This window comes from Phalacrocorax carbo, chromosome 20 (genome assembly GCF_963921805.1).
Source record: "Phalacrocorax carbo chromosome 20, bPhaCar2.1, whole genome shotgun sequence".
Lineage (NCBI taxonomy): Eukaryota > Metazoa > Chordata > Aves > Suliformes > Phalacrocoracidae > Phalacrocorax > Phalacrocorax carbo.
Window position 1 is genome coordinate 6,552,039 of NC_087532.1, and position 25,890 is coordinate 6,577,928.

The following is a 25,890-nucleotide window of genomic DNA, read 5'->3' on the forward strand; positions in this document are numbered from 1 at the left end:
GGGGCGGGCAGCCTCGCACCTCCCGCAGCTCGGCGCTGCCCTCCCCGGGCGGGGCCGCCCCCCGCGGGGCCGGGGCCGGGGCCGGGGCCGGGGCCGGGCGGTACCGGGCAGCCGCCCGCTCCGCCCCGCGCCCTCACTCGGCGGCGGGATGGGGCCGCGCTGGGCGCTGCTGGCCGCGCTCCTGCACGCCGCGGGCGGCCGGGTGAGTCGCGGGGGGGCCGGGGGTGAGGGGGGGGTGATGGGGGGCTGCCCGCGGCACCCCGAGGAGCCCCGAGGGCTCTGCCTCTGCTCGGGCCGAGCTCGGCCCGAGCTCCCCGGAGCCGCGAGCCCCGCTCCCGGCTGCCCCGGGGCTCATCCTGCTGCTTTTGGCCGTGTCGTTGTTTCCTGGCTTCCCGGAGCGATAACTGGTGGTTTTTCCTCTGGATTTTCCGTGGAAACGGGTTGGTTTTTCAGGCTTCTTTGAATATTTGCAAAAACCGTGAGTGTCCTGGCAAGCGCAGAGCGTAAATCAGCGCGTGCTTTACACCGTTGTTTAAACAGGAAGAGCTTGTTGTGCTCTGCTGGATCCCTAGAGCTATTCCCTATTTACATAGAAAAGCCCTTTGATTTACATCTAAGACCTGATGCGGTGCAGCTGCGCCCGTTCTCTGCCGCAGCCCGCTGTACCCCGACCGGCAGCCGGCCCTCGGGGTCTGCCCGGCTCCGTGCGCGCCGCGCCGCGCCGCTGCAGGGCGGCGTTCTTCTGGCCGCTTTTGAAGTGTCCTGGATGGTGAAGATAAATATGGAAATGCTGCTGAGCTGCCCGGGTCCTTGCTTTTTCGAGGGGTGTGCGTGTTATTTACATGCTTATTTAATCATATTAATTTAGGCTTGGTAAGACAAAGGTTCAGTGAAGCCAGGTGAGGATGTCGTAATGTATATGGAACCTGGAATTACACAGTGGTCTTTTAAGGAGTGCTCGGGTGCTACAGTGGCTTGATAATATAGTAAATGGATTTTTTTTAAAAAAAAAAACCTGCTTCCCACTGATTTTGACTTCATCCCAGGTTTGTAAGGTGATAGCGTTTTGAACCTGGTTCACTGAACACCTTGGAGTGGATAGGGCATAGCAGGTAACGGAGGGAGAGTCTCAGAACTGTGGGAGACCTCAGTGTCGGAATTCACGTTTAAAGTTTTATCAAGCTGCTTGCTGAACAAAGGGCTTTGGTTCAAAAGGGATGAACTCTCCTGTCAGCCTAAACATAATAATCGAAATAATGAAGGAAATTTTCAGCATCGCTTTTTGCATTGTGACAACCGAAAGAAAAGTCCATATATAAATTAGAAAAGCAAAACTAGTAGTTTCAGAAATACCGCATCATCTGCCACAGAGGTGGAAAAAACCTGCCTGTTTTATCAATTCTAAAAAGTGATCAGTCAAAGACGACTTATTTTGGTTCTGAGGGAGAGAAACTGGCAAAGCAATAGTTCTTGAGTGACACTTTCTTGTTTTCTCTCCTTTAGCTGAAATTATCTGAACAATTTTAGCCCAGAGTCCCCGTGTTACTCACAGGAACTTAACATCATTTTTGCCATTCTGAACGACCCAGTCACCAGGTATTTTTAACAGAAACTCTCTCAATAGCCTCACGCTGAAGTAAGCAGCGTGGCTGCTGATGTGTGCAGGGAAGGTCATCCTCTGGATGCTGTGACTGGTTGTAGGGGAATGCTGCTGGTTCATGGAAGGTGTGGTGATAACCACGCCCACGCTCTGAACTGCAAAGGGATGAGCATGAAGGAGATCTTGCGGAAAAATCCTGAAATAAAATTGAGCAGGCTGCTCGGATGTCCCTGCTTTGTTATGGTCAGAGCTAGGAGGGCTGTGGGTGACCTGCAGCTCTGCTGTTGTCCGTATCCACACCCGTGGTTGTTGCATCAAAGTTCAAGATGACTGAAAGTCTTAACAGAGCATTGCAAAAGCCATCTGTGATACAGGCAACACCATCCCAAGAAAATTATTTGTTTCAAAATAATAGAAAAATGCCAGTTGGCCTAGATAGAAAGCAGTTATCCCCTCCGGCAGTGTTTTGGGCTGGTACACCTGCGGCATCTCGGGAAGGTTCTTCATTGCCGTCTTCACACTTAGGGCTCACATAGCTTCTCCTTTCCCGCTCTGCTCTCAGGGTTGGGTATGACCCTGTCTCCCTTTGGTGCATCTTCCAGGATTAAGATCAGGTCAAACCTAGTGTGGCCAATCCGGACTTGCCGATCCTTTCTTGGGAACTTGCTCATCACCTGCCCTTCTCTGACAAGTGATGAGGATGCAACCTCTCTTCCTGCCTCTCAGGCCTGCAATCTGCTGTTCCTCTTGCTTTCACTCCTTATTTGCCTGAGTATCTCGGCTTTCCACAGGGCAACTGCAGATTTCAAGGCCCATCAGCTTTGACAGTGCCTGGTACTCTAAGTGTCAGATCTTGATTTAATGGATAATATCTTTTATTAGGGCAACCTTAGGGAAAACAAACCAACTTTCAGATACATAAGCCTGAAGTTTTGAAACTGAAGAGCTGGTATTCCTGAAAATGTGTATGTTTTCCCAAATAATTGTGTAATAGAATATACTGTGTCTTCCTACAAACTATGACTTGCTTCCATAGTTTCTGCGTGTTGTGAACAGCGTCCGTACTCTGTGCAGCCTCTTGCCATCTCATTCTGGGAAAACGTTTGCATGTTATGGTGGCGAGTGGCAATGAAGTAGAATCCCTAACAGTGAGCAAAAAGATACTGTTTTCTCAGTGGGGGGGAATGTGGGGTTGTAAATCTGTTTGTGGCTATGCAAGGACTCCCGCTTTACAGAAGTAAAGTACAATATAGGATGGGAGAAAAGTTCACATACTGGACCCGTAATCTTAGAGAGGTGTTTGCAGGAAAGCAGGTTTAAAAGAAGCTTTATGGTTTGCACATAGATGGTACAGCCTGATACAACTCCAGCTGATTTTGGTGAGACTTGCTGTTAGCTGACAACTAATCTGCAACAGCATTTTTGTAAATGGCCAGTTTAAATATTTTAAACAGAATTCTGTTTTTTCCTGTCTTCAGCAGGTTTGGTAGCTCAGCAAACATTATCTCTTTACCTCAAGTCCTTTCCATAGCAACAGATTTTTACATCAGAGTCCTTGGTGACTTCACTGTGGTTTCATGTGCGTAAAGAACACTATACGCCAGAGGTAGTTCCTGTTCAGGCTCCTCTGTTTGACAGCTTGAGATTGAGGAAGGCAGCTGTATGAAAAGGAGACCAATGAAAACGTAGATGTGTGAGTTAGGATTAAAATATATGGTTAAATCTCTTTGTTTAACTGGATTCCTTGAGTGAAAATGAGTATTATGTGAATGGATTAATATATATATATTAATCCATTTAGCATGTTTTATTTCTGTTACTTAAACTTAATTGCGCATAAAGTCCAAGAACACAGGAACAAGCTGTAAGGCAAGAATTAAAGGAAATTATGTTCATTATAATTAACATTCAGCACACAGGACATGTGTTACATTGTGACGTGCTGTGCGTAGTTGAGACCTGGACTTCCTCACCGACAGGTAGAGCCAGGCTGGTGGATGGGATCAAGCCCTTCTAATTGTGAAGAAGTCTGAATCCAAATCTTGTTTTGTAGTTCACGACTCGGGCTCAGCTCTGGTACAGACATTAGGGTCTCAGTTGTGGTTGGCCTCTGTACGACTCTCGGAGGGGACAGCCCGCAGGCCCTTTCCCTTCACTAGTGCTGCTCCATCCAGCACAGATACAGCTGCAGGCCTGGGAAACCATGAGATAAAGGCATGTTCTCCACTAGTTTTTTCTTCCAGTGGGTAGGATGTAGGGAATCTTGGGAACAATTGTGCTTGTGCATACGTATTTAGAAGAGTCTGTTGGTGTGGAGGCTGCTGTTAGCCCACTCCTCTCCAGTGACAAATTAGGTCACCTATCTACTGGATGTCTGTGGTGCAGATGGGAAAATGATTCAAATCATGCAGGGACTCTGGAGGGAGAGTCTTGAGCCATTGCCTTTTTGTACGTAACTTCTTAGTCATTGCTTAATACAAAGGCATTGCAAAAATCTCCCTAGTGAGTTGTATAGTCAAAGGCAAGCATAGTTTATCCCTTTCTATGCCAAAATCTATTGCTTAATTTGACTGATGTGTACAGAGCTAGACGAAATTTCATATTTGTGCCTCCGCTGCTAGATAGATGAGGTATTTGACTTCTACTTGTACCTGTCAAATTAAATCAAGTCTTCCAAAGTCTTCGTATTGTCTGTATAAATATGTTAAAAGTCTGCTGCCATTAGACACTACTACCTAACGTGAGAAGTTCTAAGGCTATAACGCGAAAGATGCAGCATAGGTTAGTTTTCCTTCACACCACCTGCTTGCAGAACATTGAATCACAGTAAAAGCAGGAGACAAGGACTTATGAGAGACACAAACAGTAACAAAATGTAAAGATTGTGGAACAGAATCTGGCCCCTACTCATCAGCCTTTCACCCCAAAGCAGCCAATGGATCTGGATGCCAGAGGGTTTTGTTTCAGGCAGCAAATATTGTACTGCCCATCTCAGACCTTAAAGTGGGGTCACCTTGTAGCCAAGAAATCCAGGATAGTTTTATACCTATCAAGAGGCCTACACTGGCCTTGACAGCTTTGGTTAAACAAGTTTACACTGGGAGTAGCTACTTAAATTGATGCCATCCTCCCAGTGCAGACAAAGCTGAGCTCACGTGTGTGTACAAATTGTATCTAAGTGAGTTACAAGTCCCTTTTAGTTTCCCATAGTGTTCTTTGAGGACAATTGGCAAAAAATTGTCAATTGTCTATCATTGAGAGCCACAGCTCATCAGATAAAATTTCAAGGAGATTGTATCAGACAATAGTATCCTTTCAAGCACAACTTAAGAGAAACAGATGTGAACACATCAACCAACAGGTTTTCCTGTGTCTTTAACTTGCAGGGCAGTATTTACAACAGACGATGCACAGGATGAGATAAGAACATTTTTTGCCGGGAAGCCTCACCAGCAGGATAATTTGTGATGCGGTTTATTGTACTTCTCCCCCTCCCCCCTTCCCCCCCCCCCACTTCTGTGTCTGCTCTTGCAGTGAAGATTTACTTTTTTAAAAAGGCTCTCAAGTGCTTGTTTTAATGATGTTGATCATAGTGAGTACAAAGATGTGACGACAACACTTGAGCTTTCTTCTTTTAATAAACAAGAAAGTAATTTAAACAAAAAATACTTTGTAGAGTATCTTTTGAGATTCTTCATCGGATCTTAGTGTCAGCTCACATCTGCAAATAGTATGGTTTAGTGTTGACCGTCCTATGAGGGTATAATACCGAGTCCAGCATTAACAGTTATTACTGAACCTAGAAGGTATTGAAAAGCCTTGGGTTTCTTTTTGAATTATGATGGTTATTCTCATTAATGATGAAATGGATAATGCTGAAGCCAGCCTTCTAGTTCTGCTTCAAAGTCTTCAATCCTTGTGCAAGCCCCCTTTAAATAAGCCTTCTTAACTGGAAAGCAAAACTGGAGGCCAAAGTAGATTTTGGAGATATTTGAGGCTGCAGTGTGGTTCCTGCAAAACTGGCTTTCTTCTCAAAAGACAACGAGCAGAATTTGAAAAATGCAGCTTGTGCTCAGCAGCTGTGTCTTTCTTCACCTGCTCTAGTGTTTAAGGAGAATGATTTTTTTTTTTGTCATCCTTCCCCACCCTATCACAGTTTCTAGCACGTTAGAAGCGTCTTTACAAGTTTGTTCTTCACTTTGCAACTTGACTCTTTCTCACTGATCTGGCTGTGAGCGAATGGGGTGAAACCCGTCGCCAGTCTCTCTGGGTCTGAGTCCTGAACTCAACTGACTGATCAGAAGAGATCAGACTTGTCCTGATGTCTGGTCAGTGTTACCCACTTTCACAGGATTTTAACAGGAGCAGTGAAACTTCTGCTTAAATAGTTTGCTTTCCTTTTTTCTTTTCTGGAATGAATATTGAAACACAGGAAGGCCTTTGTCTGCCTTCACATTCTCAGGAAAGCTTCTTTTTGACACTGCTCATTGAGCAGATGAGGAAAATCCTGTTTCTGAGGTACAGCTAGATAAGAGGTAAAAATATTTCAACATGCTGCATAAGAAAGTGTTGGGTTCCCTTTAAGTAATTGTTGAGAGCGGGAAGTGTTAGCCTACTTTGTCAGTAATGTGAAGGCACAATAGATAATCAACATGCTTTTTCAGTAAGGAGGAAGGATATTTTCATTACTGGTCTCCAGAGAGATTGTTCCTGTTTTGATTTCTCTTTTTAATAATACTTTTAAAGTACTTCTCTAAATGTGTGTAGATTACACATGGAGCAATCTCTTCAGCCTGCAGAAAGTTGAGCAGTGTCAAATAGTTTTTGAACAGCATCTTTCTGATGTAGCAGGAAACTCCTACGCTTGCACTACCTAACGTTAGCCTTTTTCTTCTGAGTGAGTATATTTTTCCCTTTGAAAACAGATGGAAGGTCCTCAAATATTTTGACACTTGCTCATTGAAGTCACTGAGCTGTGTTGATTGGTATGAGCTGAAAATCAGGTACACCGTATTTCATTACTTTGTTATGCGTTTGACATGCTATATGATATAGGGTTTTTATTTAAGTCTTGTAGCCAGTTGCTCCTTTTCAGAAGCAGCAGTGCAGTTTTTGCAGTTTCCAAAACATTGAGGCCTTTCTCATTCAGAAAGGAGTCACGAAGTATCTGGAATGATAAAAGCCCCTTTTCCTTTCCTTCGGTGAAACAGTTCTAACAGTACAGGTTCTTTGACTGAAGGGAAGGGTTATCTTGCCTGCATATTGCATGGCCGTAAGTGAGGGCATAATGAACATGAGCACGATAGAGAATTGAACTCGATGCCCTGTGTCCTTTGCACCCACTGATGAAAACAGAAAGAATCCTTCAAGCATTGCGCTAGACCCACAGCTCCCGCTTCCACTGGCTCAGGAGGCCTGAGGGAATTAACAAGTAGCAGAGTCTAGTTTTCAGATAGGGCTCTACATGTGTATCGGGAGTAGACCTACTGAGTAAGTAGGTATCAGTTTTAACACAGCCACCTTGCAGAAAATGCTTCTCCCCACAAGCCCACAGGTAAGAATTTGTTTCACTGGCGTTTTGTCAAAGCTTGTTTGAATCGCGGCAACTGCGAATAGGTACTTAGCCCTTTGGTTTGGGGGATGCAGTAGTGACCAGGTGTGATGCTAATCCCATAGTTCCGTTGCATTCTTTTGAACATAAAACCCGGAGAAATCACTTTGTTCATTGTAACAGATCTTTGAAAACAGAGGATCCTCTAAATGGTCTCAGCTAGCTCATAAGCTGTGCGTTCTCCTCCAACTTTTTGGCATCTGCTGCTGTTTCATCAGGCCTACATCAGTGTCTTGGAAAGGAAGGTGAAGATAATTGCATCAATATTTAAGTGTTTGCCTCTTTTGAATCTCTACCCTAGGGTCAGAATGGACTTGTGACTCATGATTTTGCTTAAATTTCTCCTAGGAATATTCATTGCCTTACACACCACAGTTTGCACAATGCAAAGATCCCAGCACTGAATTCTATGAAGAAGGACTTAATAAATGTTGCAGCCAGTGCCCCCCAGGTAGGTTATAATTCAAACTATTACTATACACAGCCAAATTCGGTCAGTTTTCAGATGAGCATTGTACGTTTTGACTATTTACACATCTTAAGAGCATCAAGTTTTTGCTGTTGTCTGGCTGGAAGACAATAAAATGCCGTGCCTGTAAAAATATCTGCAAGAGAGACTCACTGTTCACCAGAATGGGAATTCTGTTACAAGTTCAACCGGCTGGGGCTTATCAGGATGTAGGCTGCTGAGCTCTTGTAAGCACAGCTTTGCATGGTGTTTTGATGAAAGTAACTTTAAGTCAACATTTGGAGAGCGAGCAACAGCTCACTAAGGGAATTACAAAAATTAGACAACACATGTCAGATGCAAGCCCACTAATAACAAACATATTGTAAAAGAGGGCATGAGGTAGACCTTAGTTTCTGTGCTTTGATAATATCACTTATGTAAGGGGCTTTCCATTGGACAGGTTAATCCATAATTGCTCATTAAGGGAGTTTGTTGTCTTTTACTGTAAATCAGACACTGCAGACCACCCTCAGAGACCGGGTACAAGACTGTGGAAACTGTCTGCTTTGAGGTGTGATGTCTTACACTCCAGTGATAATTATTAGTGATCTGTTGTTAGCAAAAGCTGATGACTGCAGAAAGGTGGGTGTGTGGGTTTGGGATTTTTTTGGGGGGTATTAATGCCATTTGGGTATTTTAATAGGAGAGTTTTTGCAATAAGTTGTCATTATATTATTACATTAGACACAGCAAAAAAACTGCCTATTTGTCTCATTACATGCTGAGCCAACAAAATTTGTCTCTATAAATGCTGAGTTCCTGTCAGAGAGATCCGGAAGTTGAAGCAGGAAACCAGTATATGCTAAAGCAGCCACACTTGCTTGACCTAACAAAAAATGTCTAGATAGATCTGTCAAGTTTCCTTTGTTAAAAACACAACGGATGAAAGACAATAATTCATAGGTAAAGCATTTTTCTGTTGTGGTATGTACGGTTCAGTCTATTTCTCCTTAATTTTTCAGAAAAACAAACTCTGGGTAACAAGTTGTAGGAAGTCTAAAATCTTTATTTTTGTTATTTATGAGCTTCACTTTCTTTTACCATTATTTATCAAAAAATGAAGCCTAAATCATTAGCAGGATGTGGGAGGCAGAATTTTAAGGTTCAAATAAGTACATGGAAAAACAAAGTCTGGAAATTATTTCTATGGCTCACTTCCAGGGCCCTTTCTTTTGGAGAGCAGAGATTCTCCAAGCAGCTCCAAGGCTTTCTCAGTGTTACTCCTGCTTTCCAAGTACATTTTCCAGGATATTTCTGTACCAGATATGAGACATTGACTTTATATTCTTCCTCCTTTCAAGCAAGGGGGAAATGCAACTGAGCTGTTTTCCTTTCTCCAAAATGGATATGTTGGAGCTCAGATTTACTTATTCCCACCACTGCGCTGAACTCTGCTGTTGGTGAGAAGCATTGGATAAACTACCTTTGATAGCTTTTGATTTTGTCTGGAATGCCAGTAGCTTCAGAAACTCATTGCTTTGATCTGTTAGGGCTGGCTGAAGAGTGAAGGCAAAAGCATGAGCTGATATCCCTTCAGTAGTGACGAGTGAAGTTCTGATTCAGGTCTGTTTGCAGTAATACTTTACTATGCGTTCTTCACTTGCCGCTTGTAAAGGTAGCAAGGGCCCCACCCAGACACTTCTTTCCAGCACGTGCCTGACTTTCAGCATGAAGCACCATCCTGTGTTTCACCATAACACACAGTTTCTATGAGGATGAAAAGTTCATTTTATGTACTGTGGTAGCGGCATCTCATTACATGCTGAGGGGTTTTGTTTAGGATTGAGGCCGTCTTGTTTTGAACATGGCTGGCATTCACTCATGTGGATGTAGGAAAACGGGTCAAACACAAATGACATAAAAGAAATCAGAGCTTCCCTGTATATACATGCAGTCCTCCTTTAAATCAATACTTGCTTGGTATATGTTACCAATCTGGTAGTGGCAGTGATGGGAAAGGGTTTCTACAGCTAAGAATGAAACTTACCTTGAACAATTCCTAGTGATCTTTTCCAATGAGATGTTTCTTCTCTTTTGGTTTGTTTGGTGTTTTTTTTTTTTAATAGGTCAATATAAGACAGAGAGCTGCAGTCACAATGTGGACACGAAGTGCAGTCCCTGTAGACCTAACACGTATACAGCAATCTGGAATCGGTCTCCTCAGTGCTTTGCCTGCTCACCACCCTGCAGAAGAGGTAGGCTTGGATTATTAAAGAGGCATTTGTGACTTTAACAGCCTGCTCAAAGAGTGGGCTTGGTTTAGTTAGCCTTTTCTCCTAAGAAAACTAGGAGGTTTTGTCTATCACTTGTATAGTCCCATCCCCAGTGGCACTGGAACAGGCTGCCCGGAGAGGTGGGGGAGTCACCATCCCTGGGGAGGTTCAAACCTCGTGTAGACGTGGCACTTGGGGCCATGGTTTAGGAGGCCTGGGGGTGTTGGACTGGGGGTTGGACTTTATGATCCCAGAGGTCTTTTCCAACCTTCATGATTCTGTGATTCTGTGCTTTTGGTGCTGTTATGATTTGGGGGGAAGAATCAGGGAAAAGTCTTGCAGGGGCCCCTGCCCCTTTTCCTTTCTAAGTCCTGAAAATGGGACACCAGTCTTACATTCTTGAAAGCATCACTAAAATAGGTACAAATGTCATCAGTAGAATAACTTCCTGTTTATACTCTCCAGCCAAGGGAGCTTAAGACATGACTTACACTGGCGTAAATGGATAATTACATTTCCAGCATCTAGTCATCCCTCAGTTTGTCTGTTGGACTGACAGCAGCAAAAAACGGCTGTGATATTGCTGTGTTGTTTTCACTTCTTTTGCAAAGCAGCTTGGTCGGTGAGCGCACGTAGGTTCGGTTCGTTAAAGCAGCCTAACAGTGTATAAAGTAGTACACTAGCAGCATCCAGACACAGGTCTAATAGGTCACGTGCGTTAACAAATTCAGTCGTGCTGTTGCCCGTCATTTCTAATGGAAACTGGTGTAGAAAATTATCTGCTTGACTCACTGACAATTAAGTTTTAAAGATACAGTCTAAGTTGTTCAAAGGACCTTTGGTCTCATCTAAATAGATAATCCTACAAAGCTGGTTAATTACAGTACGGAAATGTCTCTAGTAAGGTCTCCAATCGCTTTAAATACAGTTGCATGATCTGCAGAGACTGCAGATCTTCGTATGGCCCCCGATACTGCAGTGGCGAGCACAGGTAACGTAAATGTGCATATTTCTGGTGATGATACAATGCAATGCAACTGCGGGTACAGAGTTTCAAGTGTGAATTCTACAGACACAGATTTCTCCTTTCCTGGAGAGAGAGAGGAAACTCCTCTAAAAATGTAGATGTTGGGGCGTATAACATGTTTGTTTTATGACAGCTTGCTAGCCAGGAGCTGCAAAATTGTCTTCAGTTTGTGGTATGTGAACATCACCTCATATTCACTTGAAACATTGCAGGCTATGATTTTAAATGTTGCTAATGACATCTTGCTTTATTCTTGTTTTAAAAACAGGATTTGTGCAGAATCAAACATGCACTGAGTCACAGGACAGAATCTGTGTCTGCCCACCCAATGAGTACTGCATTTCGAAAATATATGAGTCCTGCAAAATATGTAAAGTGCATAAAAAATGTGGAAAAGGTTACCGAGTTTCCAGAAGAGGTAATTTTATTCTGAACACTCTACACACAAAATAGTTTTACTGTATGAAGAGGGTTATTTTTTTGCATTAATAATCCATAAATATTTCTGAATCTGCCTCCAACTCAGTAAATTAGAGGAATATTGTCTTTTAATTCCGTACAGCTATGCATTCTTTTTAGTGCAAGCAGGCAGTAACTAGGGCACCAGTATTCTCAACAGGCATATCCAAAGGGACAACATGTGCCAGTCTGTTACTACTATATACCATAAAGCTCCCCAACCCAGCTTAATCTTCCTTTGTTTTGCTCTACCTTGTGGTTTCTTCCATACAAGTGACTCAGATTCAAGACCACTTAACTCCTGCTTAAATCCTTGAAACAGGGCTTCTGGCTGAATTTTGGTTAGGGTAAGTAATGACGACTCTATCCTGTCCTGCAGAACTAATCTGTCTTTATTAGATTATGAAAGTCACCGTTCTGGTAATGTAGCTTCTCAAGATGAGAAATAATATTCAAAGAGGTTGGAACACTGGATATTTTTAAGAAATTAAGACTAATTTGAAAAGATACAGAACTCCAGCAGAATAGACTAGGTGGTCAGCCTGTCAGGGATGAGTGAAAAAGCTCAGCTCTGTCTGCAGTACCACATTTCAACCCTTTGGTGGGTTTTTACAGTCTTTGAAAAAGACTAACAAGGGCACCAAACTAACAGCCGATTAATCTTCTGATCCGTGTTTGGCTTGGGTGTTTCAAATTCATCTCTTCTGTGACAGTTAAAGACTCTATTTTGTGTACTGCCTCTGTATCACTTCCAGGATCTGTACCGCAGACCTTGATTATTCATTCTTCTTTCTCACTAGATGACTAACTGGAGTTTTTCTATTTGTTTAAAGGGACAGATAGCACAGATACAGAATGTAAACCTTGTCCTCCTGGCACTTTTTCACGTGAGGAATCTTACGACACCAGCTGTATACCACATACAGTGTAAGCCAGTGTTTCTGTCTAATAGCAACCTCAACTGTGCAGAGGGTTGCTTTCTTTCCTAACTTCTCTTTTTGTTTCTTGCAGTTGCAAATCAGTGGCTGTTCCTGGAAACAGCATGAATGACACTGTTTGCAGTGACTCAGGAACAGCAGCTGTCACAGTCCCACCTCGCACTACTTTGAAACTGCTCCTGACCCAAAGCTCGGCTTCCAACGAACCTGAAATACTAACTCGGCCTGTCATTTTAAACTCTGTACCTGACATGTCTCACATCATCGGTGAGCTATTAACTCATTTGAAGTCATTTTTGTCTGGCTAGGAAGCAAGTTTATATTTAGTTCTCAGTTTCTTTCCAAGTCCAATCACCTGTACCCAAGCAGAACCTCAGAACAGCTGAATTAATTCAAAATGACACTGCTTGTAGTGAGTTGCATAATATTTCCCTATGCATCTGTGCTACCCCAGTGCATCCTACAGTCCTTGTAATTCTGGAAGTATTTCTAAAAATCCCCAAGCTAGATTAGAGAAGGTTGTAGTGAGGTGGGTGTCAGTCTCTTCTCCCAAGTAGCAAGCAATAGGATGAGAGGAAACAGCCTCAGGTTGCACCAGGGGAGGTTTATGTTGGATACTGGGAAAAAATTCTTCACCGAAAGGGTTGTCAGGCACTGGCACAGGCTGCCCAAGGAAGTGGTTGAGTCACCGTCCCTGGAGGTATTTAAAAGACGTGCAGATGTGGTGCCTGGGGACATGGTATAGTGGTGGACTTGTCAGTGCCGGGTTAACAGTTGGATTTGATCTTAATGGTCTTTCCCAACCTAAATAATTCTATGACTATATGATTTCCTGAGAATTGCTCCTATGAAGGAGCTGGTAGAAAAGGTTGTGTCTTAGATTCTGGACTGAGGCAAGCTTGACTTTATAAACCTCCTGGTCAGAGGTCTTTGGAGACTTCTGGCAGCCTTTCCCAAGACAGGAAGCCCTTAAGCATTCCCAAGCGTGGATGCGTTCTCTCCTGTTCACAACCTATCCAGAAGGCATATATGTTTAGCAGCATTCTGGACTGCCTGGCCTTGTATTTAACAAACTGTTGCTAGCCTGGAGAGGTGTCTTTTGTGGCTGAGGCCAAAAGTCTCACTTTCCTGAGAGGAAAATGCAATTTTATGAAGTGGTGGAGGCTGAAATGAGACCTTCCTATCTGACAGTGGAGGCATCAAATGTGGGTGTCAGACACACCTGCTACTTGTAAATTTAGCTTTTGTAGCCACGGACAGAAACTACAAAACTATTTCTTTCTAATTAGATCCTTTGTCAGATCAACCTGCCAAATAATTTATCTTTTTAATTTATTTTCAGGATCTGTAGCAGGACCATTGTTATTGGTCGTGATAATCGCTATTTTGGGGTATTGCTTAGTCGCCAAAAAAAAAGGTAAGATTCACGCGGTGAAAACAAGCAGATCTGTAAATATTGGAAAGAACGTCACCTTATGTTCCTACTAATTTGAGCCTAGTGGTTGACTGACGTTAGTGCCTTAGAAGATCCTAGCTCTCTCTGAAGCTTTGCTCATGGCTGGATATGGATGAAATATCACTAACGTGTAGATTCTTTGGTGTCTAATAATGTATGAGCTCGTTTTTTTTTCAAAGGGATGAGGCAGTGATTTACAGGTTTGTGCCTCACTAGCTGGCAGCCCATAGCTTCACAGAACCCTGAGGAGCTTTTGACGCCATTCCTCTGTTCCCTTGGGGTGAAAGTGGCCAAAGACAACAGATTGGACAAGAGAAGACAGACTAAGATAAAACTCATGCAAATCAGCTTGATCACATAAGCTTTGTGGCTACAGAAGAATAGAATTTAAAAAAAGCCTCCAGGAATTCCATATGTATTTACAGTAATAATCACATGGGGTGAAATTACTCTCAGTACAGGGATACAGTGAGGCAAAGTCCCATTCAAATCTCTCTTGTTCCTCAGGTTTTACATAATTGTCTAAACACACAACATCCCAGTGGAGTTGGACAACTGTGTAACAGTTGTGCTCCTGCTGGAGCTTGTGAAATATTTAGTACTTCATCATTTAAATATTAGACCTTATCAAATGTTCTCATTAAACTGTCACAACTGTAGTTTATTGTCATCAGTACCTTTTCTCGCTGACACTATAGAAAAACTATTAATTCATGCAGAGGGTCCTCTTTGCTTGCTGGCTAAATTTAAGTCACTTTACAAAATGAATACAATATAGCTTTTGACATTTTTGAACAGTGTGCAATAAATGTACGTTTGGAGTTTATTCCAGGAGCAGAGGATATCATTCAGACTAGTTAAGAGAGCAGCTTTTGCAGCTGAAACCAATTTAGGTGCTAATGAACTGTCTTTGTTCATTTGCAGCCCTCCGACTCACTTGCACTCCACCGACTACAGAAGCAGATTCGGTCAGTGTCACGCCTTCCTTTTCTATCTTTACCATTTCTCTAAAAGCTATGTAGAAATCATGCAGTGTTACCTAGTTACAAGTAAAAGAAAACTGCACAGCAGAAAGACAACTGGAGTGAGAATGGGGTGGTTTGGTCCCCAAGCTAGAGGGTAAGACGTACCTTACATAGCCTTACACAATGTACCATCCTCGCTTTATGTTAGGCTGTATTAGCAATAAAACACGGCGCGGTTCAGAAGACCAGGTTTTAGAGCCTCGTTCCCTAGGTAATCAGTGAAGGACTGTAGGTGCCTTCAGGAGACAGGTTCACTTTGTGGAACGATTAATGAGCTGGTATGAATTTTACTTACAGTCAGCCCTATGCAAGTCGCAATTATCAGTGGTTTCTTTAGCTGCGTAAGTACTGACCAGTTCTTTGTTAGTGTTTTTTCAGAAGATTAATGTTTTGCATTTCTCTGCAAATGTTCCAGCCTCTTTCCCCTAATGAAAAGCAATGTGAGAAAAAAGTAAAAAATACAGGATCGCAAAACTCCAGCAGTTCTGAACAGGAGGAACAGCGTCTCTTGGAAACTTCTGGGTCCAGCAGTAGCTCCCTGAATAATCTAACTGGGTCTGCAAGGATCAGTGTTACTAGTAACAAGAACAACGAAAAGAAAGAAACGGAAGGATTTCAGCAGCAACATTCAGCTGCAGAAGGTTGTAAGCTTCACAGTGGAGACAGGCACAACTCTGCAAGTTCAGGTAAGAATGTATCAGAATGATCCAGAACCTCTTGAAATCTGATTATCAGTTATGTGTCTTTTTAGCAGAAGTTTAAATGGCAGGATAAAACATTAGAGCCACGTTCAGCAGGGAGAGTAATCTTTGAAAACAAAAAGCGATTGTTTTAAGTTGTCAGCCTGAGACGGTAAAGAGAGTGCGCTCAATGGAGGAAAAGTTATTTGCAGGCTAGGGGATCGGTGTGATGGGAGGCTCTTGCCTGTGAGTGGGAGTAAGAGCCGAAGGGAGTGGTAAGAAAGGAACATTGTCAAAAGCATCTGGAATGGCAACAGATGGGTAGGGAGTTGGCTGTGATCCAGGGCTCTGTATTAATTTTTATGGCTTTTTTAATGTCTGGGATGACATGTGAATTTATGGTACCGCAAAACCCCTTAAACCGTTACCACACCAACTCCACCAGCTTACCCAAATTAAGTGAAACAAGAAGGTATTTAGTGTCTATTTTAACTTTAAGGCAAAGAACTGGATAAAGAATGCAACCGCCCTGTTCTGGGTTTCGTTTTTCCATGTTTAATATATTTTCTGTTTGACAGACCATTCTGGTAATGGAGGAACGCAGGTGAATGTGACTTGTATTGTTAAAGTGTGTAGTCCAGACTGCAGTTCCCAGTTCCCAGAACAGACTAGTTCGACGAGCACGGATTATGGAAACGCTCCCTATTATTCCCCAACAGGGGAAGAAATTCCCCTTTCAAAAGAAGAAAACCCCTTGAAAAAAGAAACTGAAATTCAGATCTCGGTGGAAAATGAGGACAATTTACTTCAAGACTTACTTCCAGAAGAAAAGAAGTTTCCTCTGGGTATTCAAGAAAACCAGCTGAAGGAAGTTACAGATCGTATACTGCTGGACTGATAAAATTAATCAAACAATCCCTTGACTTCTACAGTAAACATTATGTTAAATGTACCATTCCTACAGGGACTTGACATTTCAGACAAATATGGATGCTGATGCTTTTGAGGTTTTTAATCTTTTTTGTCAGCTTTGAGAGTTGAAGGATGATCTTTGCAGTTTAAAAAAATATGAATGCTTTTCCTTTTAAACTGAATGGCCAGCTCCTCCCTTTCTTCTCTGATACTTTAGAGAGACCTTTACCAGAATTGAAAAAAGAACACTTTTCTAACTTAATGCCATTGATTTTTCTGCCGAGACTTCCTGTGATGATACTTCAGGTTCAGGTGTGCCACCCGTCAAGAACATGGGCATGACCAGCACTTCTAAGAGACCAGAGTTAAACTGCCATTCATTCAATGCTAAGGAATTATCCATTTGATCTGAGTTTTAAAACTATTGCATTCGATTTCTTATCCCATAACTTTAGGGACATACTTTCCCTCATCCTCCTGGGTATTTCTTTTATTATTACAGTTTGCTTTTGCTCATTATTGGACCAAACTTTTCAACTCAACGTTAAGTATATCAAGGAGTGAAATCTTTTACAGGAGCTTTTTTTACTAGATTACAACTATTATGTCTAAACAATAGCATTTCATTAGCTGTACATAGTTCATTTTATATTGGAAAAGAAAATATAGGCTAAATCGTTTTTATCTTGGAGTAGGAAGTTCCTTTTATTGACAGCTCTAAAGTCTGTCATCTTTGTGTCCTGGCTGATTTAATATGGTTCCCTGATTGATCCTGACCTCATTTTTGAGGTTAACCATAAACCCACAATATTTTTCCCTACGTTTCAGTAACTACTTGAGAAGATCCATGTGAATATGTATGCCAGATAGCTCACGCCCACTGACCTCAGGAGAAGGCCTGTCTCTTGATGATTGCATAGCATAAGCTGTAAAAAGTGGAATTGACTGAAACCTCAGAACTGGAAAATCCCGTTCTCCTCCAATTCTTGCTTGACCCTAAAGGTCCAACCACCTCTTACAGAAAGTTAGTAGAGGTTCTCCTTCAATCAAGTGGGAGTCTCTTGGTTTTGGAAGTAGGTTTTTAGGATCCCATTTCCCATAATTATATTTTATGTATGTGACTTAACCGGCAATTGCGGCGTCTGTATTCAACCAGAATTTGCAATGCGGTGTCTGAATTACATTTGAGTGAAGTCATACACAGGTATAACTTTTTTCTTTTATGCCATAAAAACATACTGTTGGACTAGGTGGTCATTGTGCTTCCCTTCCAACTGAACTATTCTACCTCAAGTGGAACTAAATGCAGGAGCTATTTCTGAGGCCTTAGACTGAAATAGGGTATTTTGCAAGTTTTATTCTACAGCTACTGAAGAGATACAGGTTTTTTAAATATAAATTTTAAACTTCCAGAAAAGCTCATTATTTCTGGAACTGAGAACTGCCAAATACGTCTTTACTTTCTACTATGAAGAAACCTTTTACAAATGTCTATTATTTTCAGAAAAGACTTTGAAAATGGGTGCACTGAAACTGCTACAAAACTGAAGGATTTAGGCAAGAAAAGAACTTAGTTTTATACAGTGCTTTGCACCTTTTGCACCGTACGGAGCCTTTTCCTGCCTCGTCCCTCAGCTCCCGCTATTGGGACGGCGTTGAAGAAGCAGTGGAAGATCTTTTTGAAGACGTTTTTAAAATGTTAAAAAGGAGGATCCTGTTATTGCGGTTGATTTTCCGGGTTTTCAAGTTACAGAGCTATGTGACAGAGGAAAATCCAAGTTTATGTTGACGTAGGAAAAATGTGCTTATGTTTGCATGTAAAAAGTAGAAAAAAAACCCCAACTGTATTTTTATAATTACGTGTATCTTCAAGTTTCTTGAACTCTCCATTAAACAACATCCTGCTTTTTTAGAGCGGGTTCTTTCATTCCATAGGTTAGGCCGCCGCTCTCCCCTTCCCCTCCCCGCAGCCGCCGGCGGTGGCGAGGCCTGCTCGGCTCCGGCCACGCTCCGGCGCGGGGCGCGGGGGAAGGGCCGTAACGCCGGCCTCCAGCCGGGGCGCGCGCCCCTGAGAGCCAACGGACGCCGCTGACCGCGATGCACGGGGCGCGGCAGCGGCCCCGAGGGGCCCCTCCTCAGGCCCCCGGCGTGAGGGGCCGAGGCCTGAGCCCCCTCCTCGGGGGCTGCCGGGGCGGGCTGCGGGCCCCCGAGAGGCGGCGCGGCGCCGGCAGCCCCGGCCTTAGTCCCGGCGTCAGACCCGCCGCCGGCTCCGCCTCAAAGGGGCGGGGGGAGGCGCCCATCGATAGCTCGGCGCTCACCTACCCAGGCGTCCCGCCGCCGATTGGCTCGGGCTCGATTGGCCTGCGGCCCGCCGGCCCCGCGCACCACCGAGGAGGCGGCCGCCGCCGCCGGGAGCCCAGGTGGGTACCGGCGGGTGCCACAGACGCCCCGAGGGGCGGCCCCGCGTCCCGACTGTCGTTTGCTTTCCTCCCGCCTCACCCTCCGCTCCCATCGCGCCGGCGGCTGCCCGGCGCGGGCCTGGCCCTGAGGAGACCCTCCCTGCCTCACGCCCCTCGCAGGGCTCCGCCCCGCCGTCCCGGCCCCGGGGCGCGGGGGGGGGGGCGAGGGGCAGCCGCCGAGTCGCGACGCTTCGGGGCCGAGGAGCCGAGCGGGGTCTCCCGCCGGGCGTCGCCGCCCTCAGCCCCGCGACCGGGCCCCGAGGGGGCCCCTGAGGCGCCCCACTCCCCGCCTGGCGCCGTTTGCTCGCCCCCGGCCCCGCCGTGCCTCCCTCAGGGCTCTCCCCGCCGCCCCTGGGCAAGGTGACCTTTCGCTTCGCCTCCGACAGGCGTTTGTGCCAACAGGTCTCTCTTGCGTATGTCCTCCTCCCGCGGTGTGTTCGCTTGCGTGGAGGGGGACGGAAGGGAGAGTGGCCCGAAGGTTCCTCCCCGCCCTTCTTCGGTGTAACCGGGCGCGGGGTAGAGTGTCCCCCGCCTGCCGTGCCCCGCTCGCTTCCCTCCTGCCCGCAGCCCCTCCGCTGCCCCGGCCAGCGACCCCCGGCCCCGCTGCTTCAGGGCCTGGCTCCGCCTCCCTCTTGGGAAAATCACACCTTTTTCCTGAAACAGTGAGCCAGCTTTGAGTAAGGTCCTGGTTTGGACTTCGCTTCTCATCCTGATAAGCTCTTACAGTCCCTTTTCTACTACGTATGTTAAGAAAATAAAACCACTGAGCTAGAAAACCAGCGTTTCGTTTTCTTCCCCATGGCACAGCAGTGGACTACAAAGTTAAAAATGAATGTAAAAGCCTTAAAACATCTGGAAGTTTCCTGAATACTTATTTGTGTTCCACAAGTTTAGCTGAAGGAGGTGATTTACTTTATTTACAGTTTTTATGATGACTTCAGGCATGGATTTTTCACACACCGGAGGTTTTCAGTCACTGGGATTCTAACCTGTTCTGTGCTTCTGAATGTTTCTTCAGCATCTTTCCCCTGATTCGGCTCCTAACACCTGTAGATTTATTTTTTTTATTTGCCTTTTTCTAAGGGTGACATGACAAGTATTACTGTATTTGCTTTTATTCAAACTTCAGCTGTCTTGTAAATTTTATTAGAACAAAATCCTGTAATATAAGTGGTGGCCCTGTGTGTACAAATGCTTGGTCTTTATTATGTGGGTTAATGCCATTGTGCTTTAAAACTGTTGAGAAATTTTACAAAGGTAAAAATGTTAAACATGATCAGCGTAAAGATACGCCTTATTCGAATGTAACTCCCCTGGGTTATTTATCATGTTTGTTTTTCATGCTGCATGACAGCGTAGTTTCGCTTTTCAGCCTTTAGAAAAAGCCTTTCATTATTTGCTTAATTCTGGTTATTTTCTTAAACTGTATTAGTTAAATATTTTTCACAGGCTTTTTTTTTAAGAAATAAAGCTTACAAGGTGGTGCCTGAAATCAAGCAAACCTCATTATAGGAAAACCCTGAATCTTAATATCAAATTCCAAATGTAACTCTTGAAGTTGTCATTTTCTTCTCTTGTGAAATGTAAATAAATCTGACATATCTTGCTTTTCTGCTCCGTAGCACTCAATCTTGCATATGCTGGTTTAGAGAGGTACGTGGGCTTGGGAGGCTTTTCTAAACACAGAACTGATACATTGACTGCATTCTAACCACAAGATATGGCCTGCATGCTTTTTTTCCTTACTGTGTACCATGCTTAAATCTGCCCTTGCAAAAGCGAATAGCTTTGCAATTCACTGGTTAAAAACTTGAACGGGGACTTAGGGGTATTAATGGTCTGATTACTGCCTAAGGTGGAACAGAAATGGTTGGAGAAGAGTATGAAGGGAAATGTATGCGTGCATGACCAGCGTTGCTTTTCTAATGTAGCTTTTTTTCCCTCCTTGATGCAGTATTACTTTGAAAACCTGTTAGAGTAACTGTTGATGAGCTATTTATGGGACTTGTATCTGATTACTTCACCCATATACACTCTTCCAAAAACAGGGTTTGGGTAGGGTGGGTTGTTTCACAGATGTCACACAGGAATTCTACAAAAATACAGTTGAGGGCTCTGGGCTGTTACTTTAGACCAGGCTTCCAAAACCAGAATGCTGGCAGTTAGAAGAAAATGCTGGCAGCAGAAGTCAAGGAAGCCAGTGCAAAACTGCTTCAGATCAATGTGGAATTTTAGTCTTCTCTTTTCTGGAAGGGGATTGTAGGTTGGCCTTCTTGATTATTGCAACAAAATGTGGTGTTTTGTTTAGGAAAAGGATGGAGAGATGAACTTAATTTGCAAATGGGAGTGATCTCAAAGCTCAATATGAAACTCTGAATTGAGGCTTAAAGGGGATAGCATAAAGCATTTTTAAAGGTAGAAATCAAGCTTAGTGTTTTTACTGCTTTTTAGATTGAGTACCTAAGAATTACAGTATGTCACCTCTGTTGAGAGTGTATATTTCAGACTATAATGTTCTTCATGTTTTTTTTTTTTGCAGAGGAAGACTGTAATTATGGAACAGAAATCCAGAAAATGACAGAAAAACATTAGGTGCCCTCTTCTAGGACAGTCATGTTGGAAGGATTAGTAGCCTGGGTCCTCAACACCTATCTGGGCAAATATGTCAATAACCTGAACACAGACCAACTCTCAGTCGCTCTTCTGAAGGGTGAGGCTTTGTGGCATTTTCTGTAGTGTTTTCATACTGTGATCTAAAAAAAAAAAGTGTTATGTTTTTGTAATAACTGGAAGGTGGAACAGGAACAATTGCTTAATACTGTGTTTAACATTTATATAAACCCTCTTAATACAGAATTTCGTGCTAGCACTTTACAATGAATAGTAAATTCTCTGGTGTTCCTGTCTTCTTTGCTTTTTATCAACACTGTTAAGCCAATTTATATGAAACTTTCAAAAGTATGCATAGCGTATCTTCTCAGCGTATTTAGTTATGTAATACTTGAGTGTAATTTTTCTTAATACTGTTCAGGAACTTTTGTGTTGAGGGACTGTATTCTTTCTTCTGTTGTTTTGATGCCAGTAGTTGCTCCCCTGTAATTAAAACTTCTGGTTTATGTCATGTCACATTCATGAGTCTTGTACTTTTACAGAGTCCTCAAATCAGTGCTTTCTATTTTACCTTTTGCTGCTATTTTTGGAGAGAATATTTTATAACACTTCAAAGCTTTTCTGCGCATGCTTTTTGTAATAATGAGAAAATATTTGAAGTATCTCTTTTGAAAAGACAAAGAGTAGAAGCTTTATCTGTGGTTACAATACAGTTCAGATGTAAAACCTTGCAAAAGATTGCTTCTAGATGACCTCATCAAATAGTTTGAGCTCATAGTATTGGAAAATTAACAAGTATATTAAATAACCATTGCAACTGTTACACAACTTAAAATGGTAGGTTGGCTGTTCTCATTAGAACCCATTTCTTTTTCTTTTTTTTTTTTTTCTTTAAAACATGATGCTAGTTATTTTAGGCTTATACTGTTCAAGCTGGCATTCTTCAACATAATTTTCTTTAACAGACTTGTCTTTTTTCTGCTTTGTATAGGTGCTGTTGAATTGGAAAACTTGCCACTAAAGAAAGATGCCTTGAAGGAACTGGAATTACCATTTGAAGTAAAGGCAGGTTTGTATTTTGCTTGTGTGTGCAGGACAGATATTTATAAACAGGTAGTACTGCATATTTTAGAAGAACCTTTACCTGTGAGTCAGAAGCCTGAACAAACGAGGTAACCTGATTTTCAGGAAATCCAGTTCTATTTTACCTTGTTTGTGTCTTACACCACTTTTTCTTTCAGGTTTTCCGAGGACAATAAAATGTGTTGACACAGGGATCTGATAGCATCTCTGTTTTGTATATCTAGGTTTTATTGGCAAAATAACACTACAGATACCTTTTTATCGCCCACATGTGGATCCGTGGGTGATATCTGTCTCAAAACTGCACTTAATTGGTGCACCGGAAAAAAAAGAAGATTTTGATGAGGAAAGGGAGAAGTTGCAAGAAAGAGAACACAAGAAAGCCCTTCTTCTGGCACTTGAAGAAAAATGGAAAGTGAGTCACGCTTGTCTTTCATGGTGAAGAAACCGCTATGGTAGATGGATTGCATTTGAGTCTGCTAACAAGTAGGAGAACAAATGAGTAGGATACTAAGTTAGAATGAGTCATACATGCTAATGTAGTGCAATTGCGGCCCCACCCCATGCCCTGTTTCCCACATGTGTTGGAGGTGCTGAAATCATTGGAGTTTTTGTCTTTCCGCCTATTCATGGTCATTTCAGTATAACAAGGTGTGTTGTTTCCTGACCAGTTAATATTTATCCCTATTTTCTCTTTTAGAAAGAACGACAACAAAAAGGGGAGTCTTACTGGTACTCAGTTACTGCATCTGTAGTCACAAGAATTGTAGAAAACATTGAAGTAAGTGTTTGCATTGTAGAACTTTTCCCACTTGTTAAGAGTTACCTGTGCCTGCTGTGCATTGTGTAGTCCTCAGAAAAGAAATATGTAAATCAAAGGTAGACGCTTGGCAGAGGACAGTCCCTTTTCAGACTGAACCTTCATAATTTCACTCTTAAACTAGTCCTGATGGGGACTTCTGGGGCGCAAAAACCCTCCATCCTGCTTTTACCAAGGGGAAAACATCAACTTTTTTGGTTTGTAAGGTGGATAATGAACTTGCATGAAATCTGATGGGTTTTGCTCACATTTTAATTCTTTTAGTTATAAACCCACTGAAATATTGAATTGTTTGTGAAGCAGAAGAGCATGATTTGTTTTGGTAAAAAGATAATTTGTAAAGAAGCAAACCTCAGAGTTTCTGCTCATCTACAGTTTTGATTATTTGACTGCATGTTGCCTCTCAAGTTCTTCAACTATTATTTTCCTACTACTAATAAAAATCTGCCATATGTCTCCTTAGTATCAGAATTACTCAAAAGTATGGCTGTTACACTCTGTTGCTTTTTCTCTTTGGAAGTCCTAAGGCAGTTAATGACATTTGAGCAACATTTACGTCATTACTCATTTGCATTTAAGAACCAGAAGCTTTCTACATACTACTTGCTACAGTTTGTCTTTCACCTCCATGAAAGGACTGTCCTTTATGTGCAGATAGACTGACTATATTATTTGGTTGCATTTCAACTCACTAGAGGCAAGGTAGATGCAAATACCTTAGACTGCTTGCTTTTCCTGATATGTTTGAGAAGAATGTATTTGGTGCAGGAGCTCAAGGCGAGATATCTATGCTTTTCTCAGTCCTGGACTCTACATTCTCTGAGAAACCACAGCAACTGGGTGCTCTCAAAGGTTTTACCAATATTAAGTTAGTTGGATCACCTTGTATTGTTACTAGTTTGTAATTTTGGCCTGTGCTGATGATTCTCATACATAAAACAAATTTAAGTCTTTGGTTGACAATTACACATTTGCCTTAAAAGTAGAGAATAATAGCAGGATAGCAAAATAAGGTACACTATCTTGTGAAAGTGGCTGGTTGTTCTGGGGGAGAAGGGCAGGGACTAGTGGTATCTGAGGAGAAGACAGAACCAGAAAGTACAAAACCGGAAGTGAGGAATAAGATTTTTATGAGGTCTAAATAACTACCGGAAATTTGTTGGAGAACTGCAAAAATTAAATATTAAATTGCTTCATTATTAACGAATAGTACTGCTGTCCACTCTAATTATGTAAGTAGTTGCCTCTAGCAATGTTTTTTTTTTTTCTGTCTAGTTAAAAATTCAGGATGTCCATTTGAGGTTTGAAGATGGTGTCACAAATCCTTTGCGGCCTTTTGCGTTTGGTGTCTGCATCAAAAATGTATCAATGCAAAATGCAGTATTTGAACCAGTAAGTATATCTTATTGCACAAGAACTTATGGCAGCAGAGATGTGATGCTATAATTTATGGGTGCTAGTAAATATTTAGTAGTGTGTGTGGCATTTTGGTAATCTTCTGGTTATCATAATGAATAGATTCTGGGCATTTCATATTGGTTGTTGAGTACGTACAACTAAAAAATGTATGGCATGTGGTGGGTGATCTTGACTTTATTCCACTTTTTCTACTGCAGGTAGAGAAGCTGATGCGGAAAAAACAGTTGGATGTTGCCGACTTCAGTGTTTATTGGGATACCAACTGCACTTTATTGGGTGACCTGCCTCCTGGTCAGCTACAGGTACGAGAGACACTGCATATGAAAGAGCGGTTGTTGTTGTCAGTCTCCTTTCTGTGTTGCAGACATAATTGACTTAGAATTTATTGGATCTGGTGCTTTTAAAAGCAACGGAAGTTTATGGTTTCATGCTGTAAAGATAGGATACATGTGCAACCCGCAAAGGCTGTGCTGTGTGAAATACCTTGTTTTACCTTTGAAAAGAGAACAAGTTTAAGAATGTTTTTAATGGACTGGCATGCTAATGAAGTCTGTTCTAGTATATGAAACCAGTGCATCCCAGTAAGTATTGTACACTCATTTCTTATAGAATAAATTTGCTTGTAACCCACAGGAGGCGATGGATAAAAGTATGGAAAGTCGTGATCATAATTACATTATGGAACCTGTATGCACTTCTGCTCTTCTTAAGCGAAATTGTTCTAAGGAGCCCTTAAGATCACGCCAGACTCCGCGGCTTGAGTGTGACATTCAGCTTGAGACTATACCCTTGAAGCTTTCACAGGTAGATACCAACCATCTTCATTTAACTCTCAATATCTGAAACAGAGGCTGTTGAGAAGCAGGGTGAATGAGGCCATCGTGAACTCTGTGCTGTTAACTATTTTAGCCTCTGTTGGGTGTCCAGGCTAGTTAGTCCTCAAAATTGCTTGGGTATCTCTATGCTGTATTGCACACTAATTTCTGGTCGGTTCCTGTATGTTTTGGTTATTACAATGGCTACAAATTCAAATTGGTAGTTTGACATAGAATGTATTTTTTCCTTCC

General features: G+C 42.6%; 2 protein-coding genes and 1 long non-coding RNA gene across 10 annotated transcripts in view; 2 read left to right on the top strand and 1 right to left on the bottom strand.

Annotated features, from left to right (window-relative positions):
* Nucleotides 1-64: 64 nt before the first annotated feature.
* On the top strand, nucleotides 65-18,344 carry TNFRSF1B (TNF receptor superfamily member 1B). The gene is made up of 10 exons (XM_064470069.1): nucleotides 65-202; nucleotides 7,560-7,662; nucleotides 9,789-9,917; nucleotides 11,231-11,380; nucleotides 12,255-12,348; nucleotides 12,433-12,626; nucleotides 13,702-13,776; nucleotides 14,740-14,783; nucleotides 15,256-15,526; nucleotides 16,099-18,344. Exons 1-10 carry the CDS (start codon nucleotides 149-151, stop codon nucleotides 16,416-16,418), a joined length of 1,434 nt encoding a protein of 477 aa, XP_064326139.1. The 5' UTR covers nucleotides 65-148; the 3' UTR covers nucleotides 16,419-18,344.
* On the bottom strand, nucleotides 8,708-19,509 carry LOC135316533 (uncharacterized). The gene is made up of 3 exons (XR_010375798.1): nucleotides 19,257-19,509; nucleotides 9,710-9,906; nucleotides 8,708-9,429 (listed from the first exon to the last, which is right to left on the bottom strand). It is a non-coding gene; the product is annotated as an uncharacterized LOC135316533 (long non-coding RNA).
* Nucleotides 18,767-25,890, top strand: part of VPS13D (vacuolar protein sorting 13 homolog D) — a 109,958-nt gene continuing 102,834 nt past the window's right edge. For 3 of the 8 annotated variants that reach the window (XM_064470061.1, XM_064470062.1, XM_064470065.1), the window contains exons 1-8: nucleotides 18,771-18,852; nucleotides 21,431-21,601; nucleotides 22,493-22,570; nucleotides 22,809-22,999; nucleotides 23,285-23,365; nucleotides 24,680-24,796; nucleotides 25,021-25,125; nucleotides 25,457-25,627. In XM_064470061.1, coding sequence (XP_064326131.1) covers nucleotides 21,505-21,601; nucleotides 22,493-22,570; nucleotides 22,809-22,999; nucleotides 23,285-23,365; nucleotides 24,680-24,796; nucleotides 25,021-25,125; nucleotides 25,457-25,627 — 840 coding nt within the window. In that variant the 5' untranslated portion in view covers nucleotides 18,771-18,852; nucleotides 21,431-21,504. Of the gene's footprint in view, nucleotides 18,853-21,430; nucleotides 21,602-22,492; nucleotides 22,571-22,808; nucleotides 23,000-23,284; nucleotides 23,366-24,679; nucleotides 24,797-25,020; nucleotides 25,126-25,456; nucleotides 25,628-25,890 lie in introns of those variants that run through there. The other 5 variants (XM_064470066.1, XM_064470067.1, XR_010375790.1 and 2 more) reach the window with 4 other exon arrangements.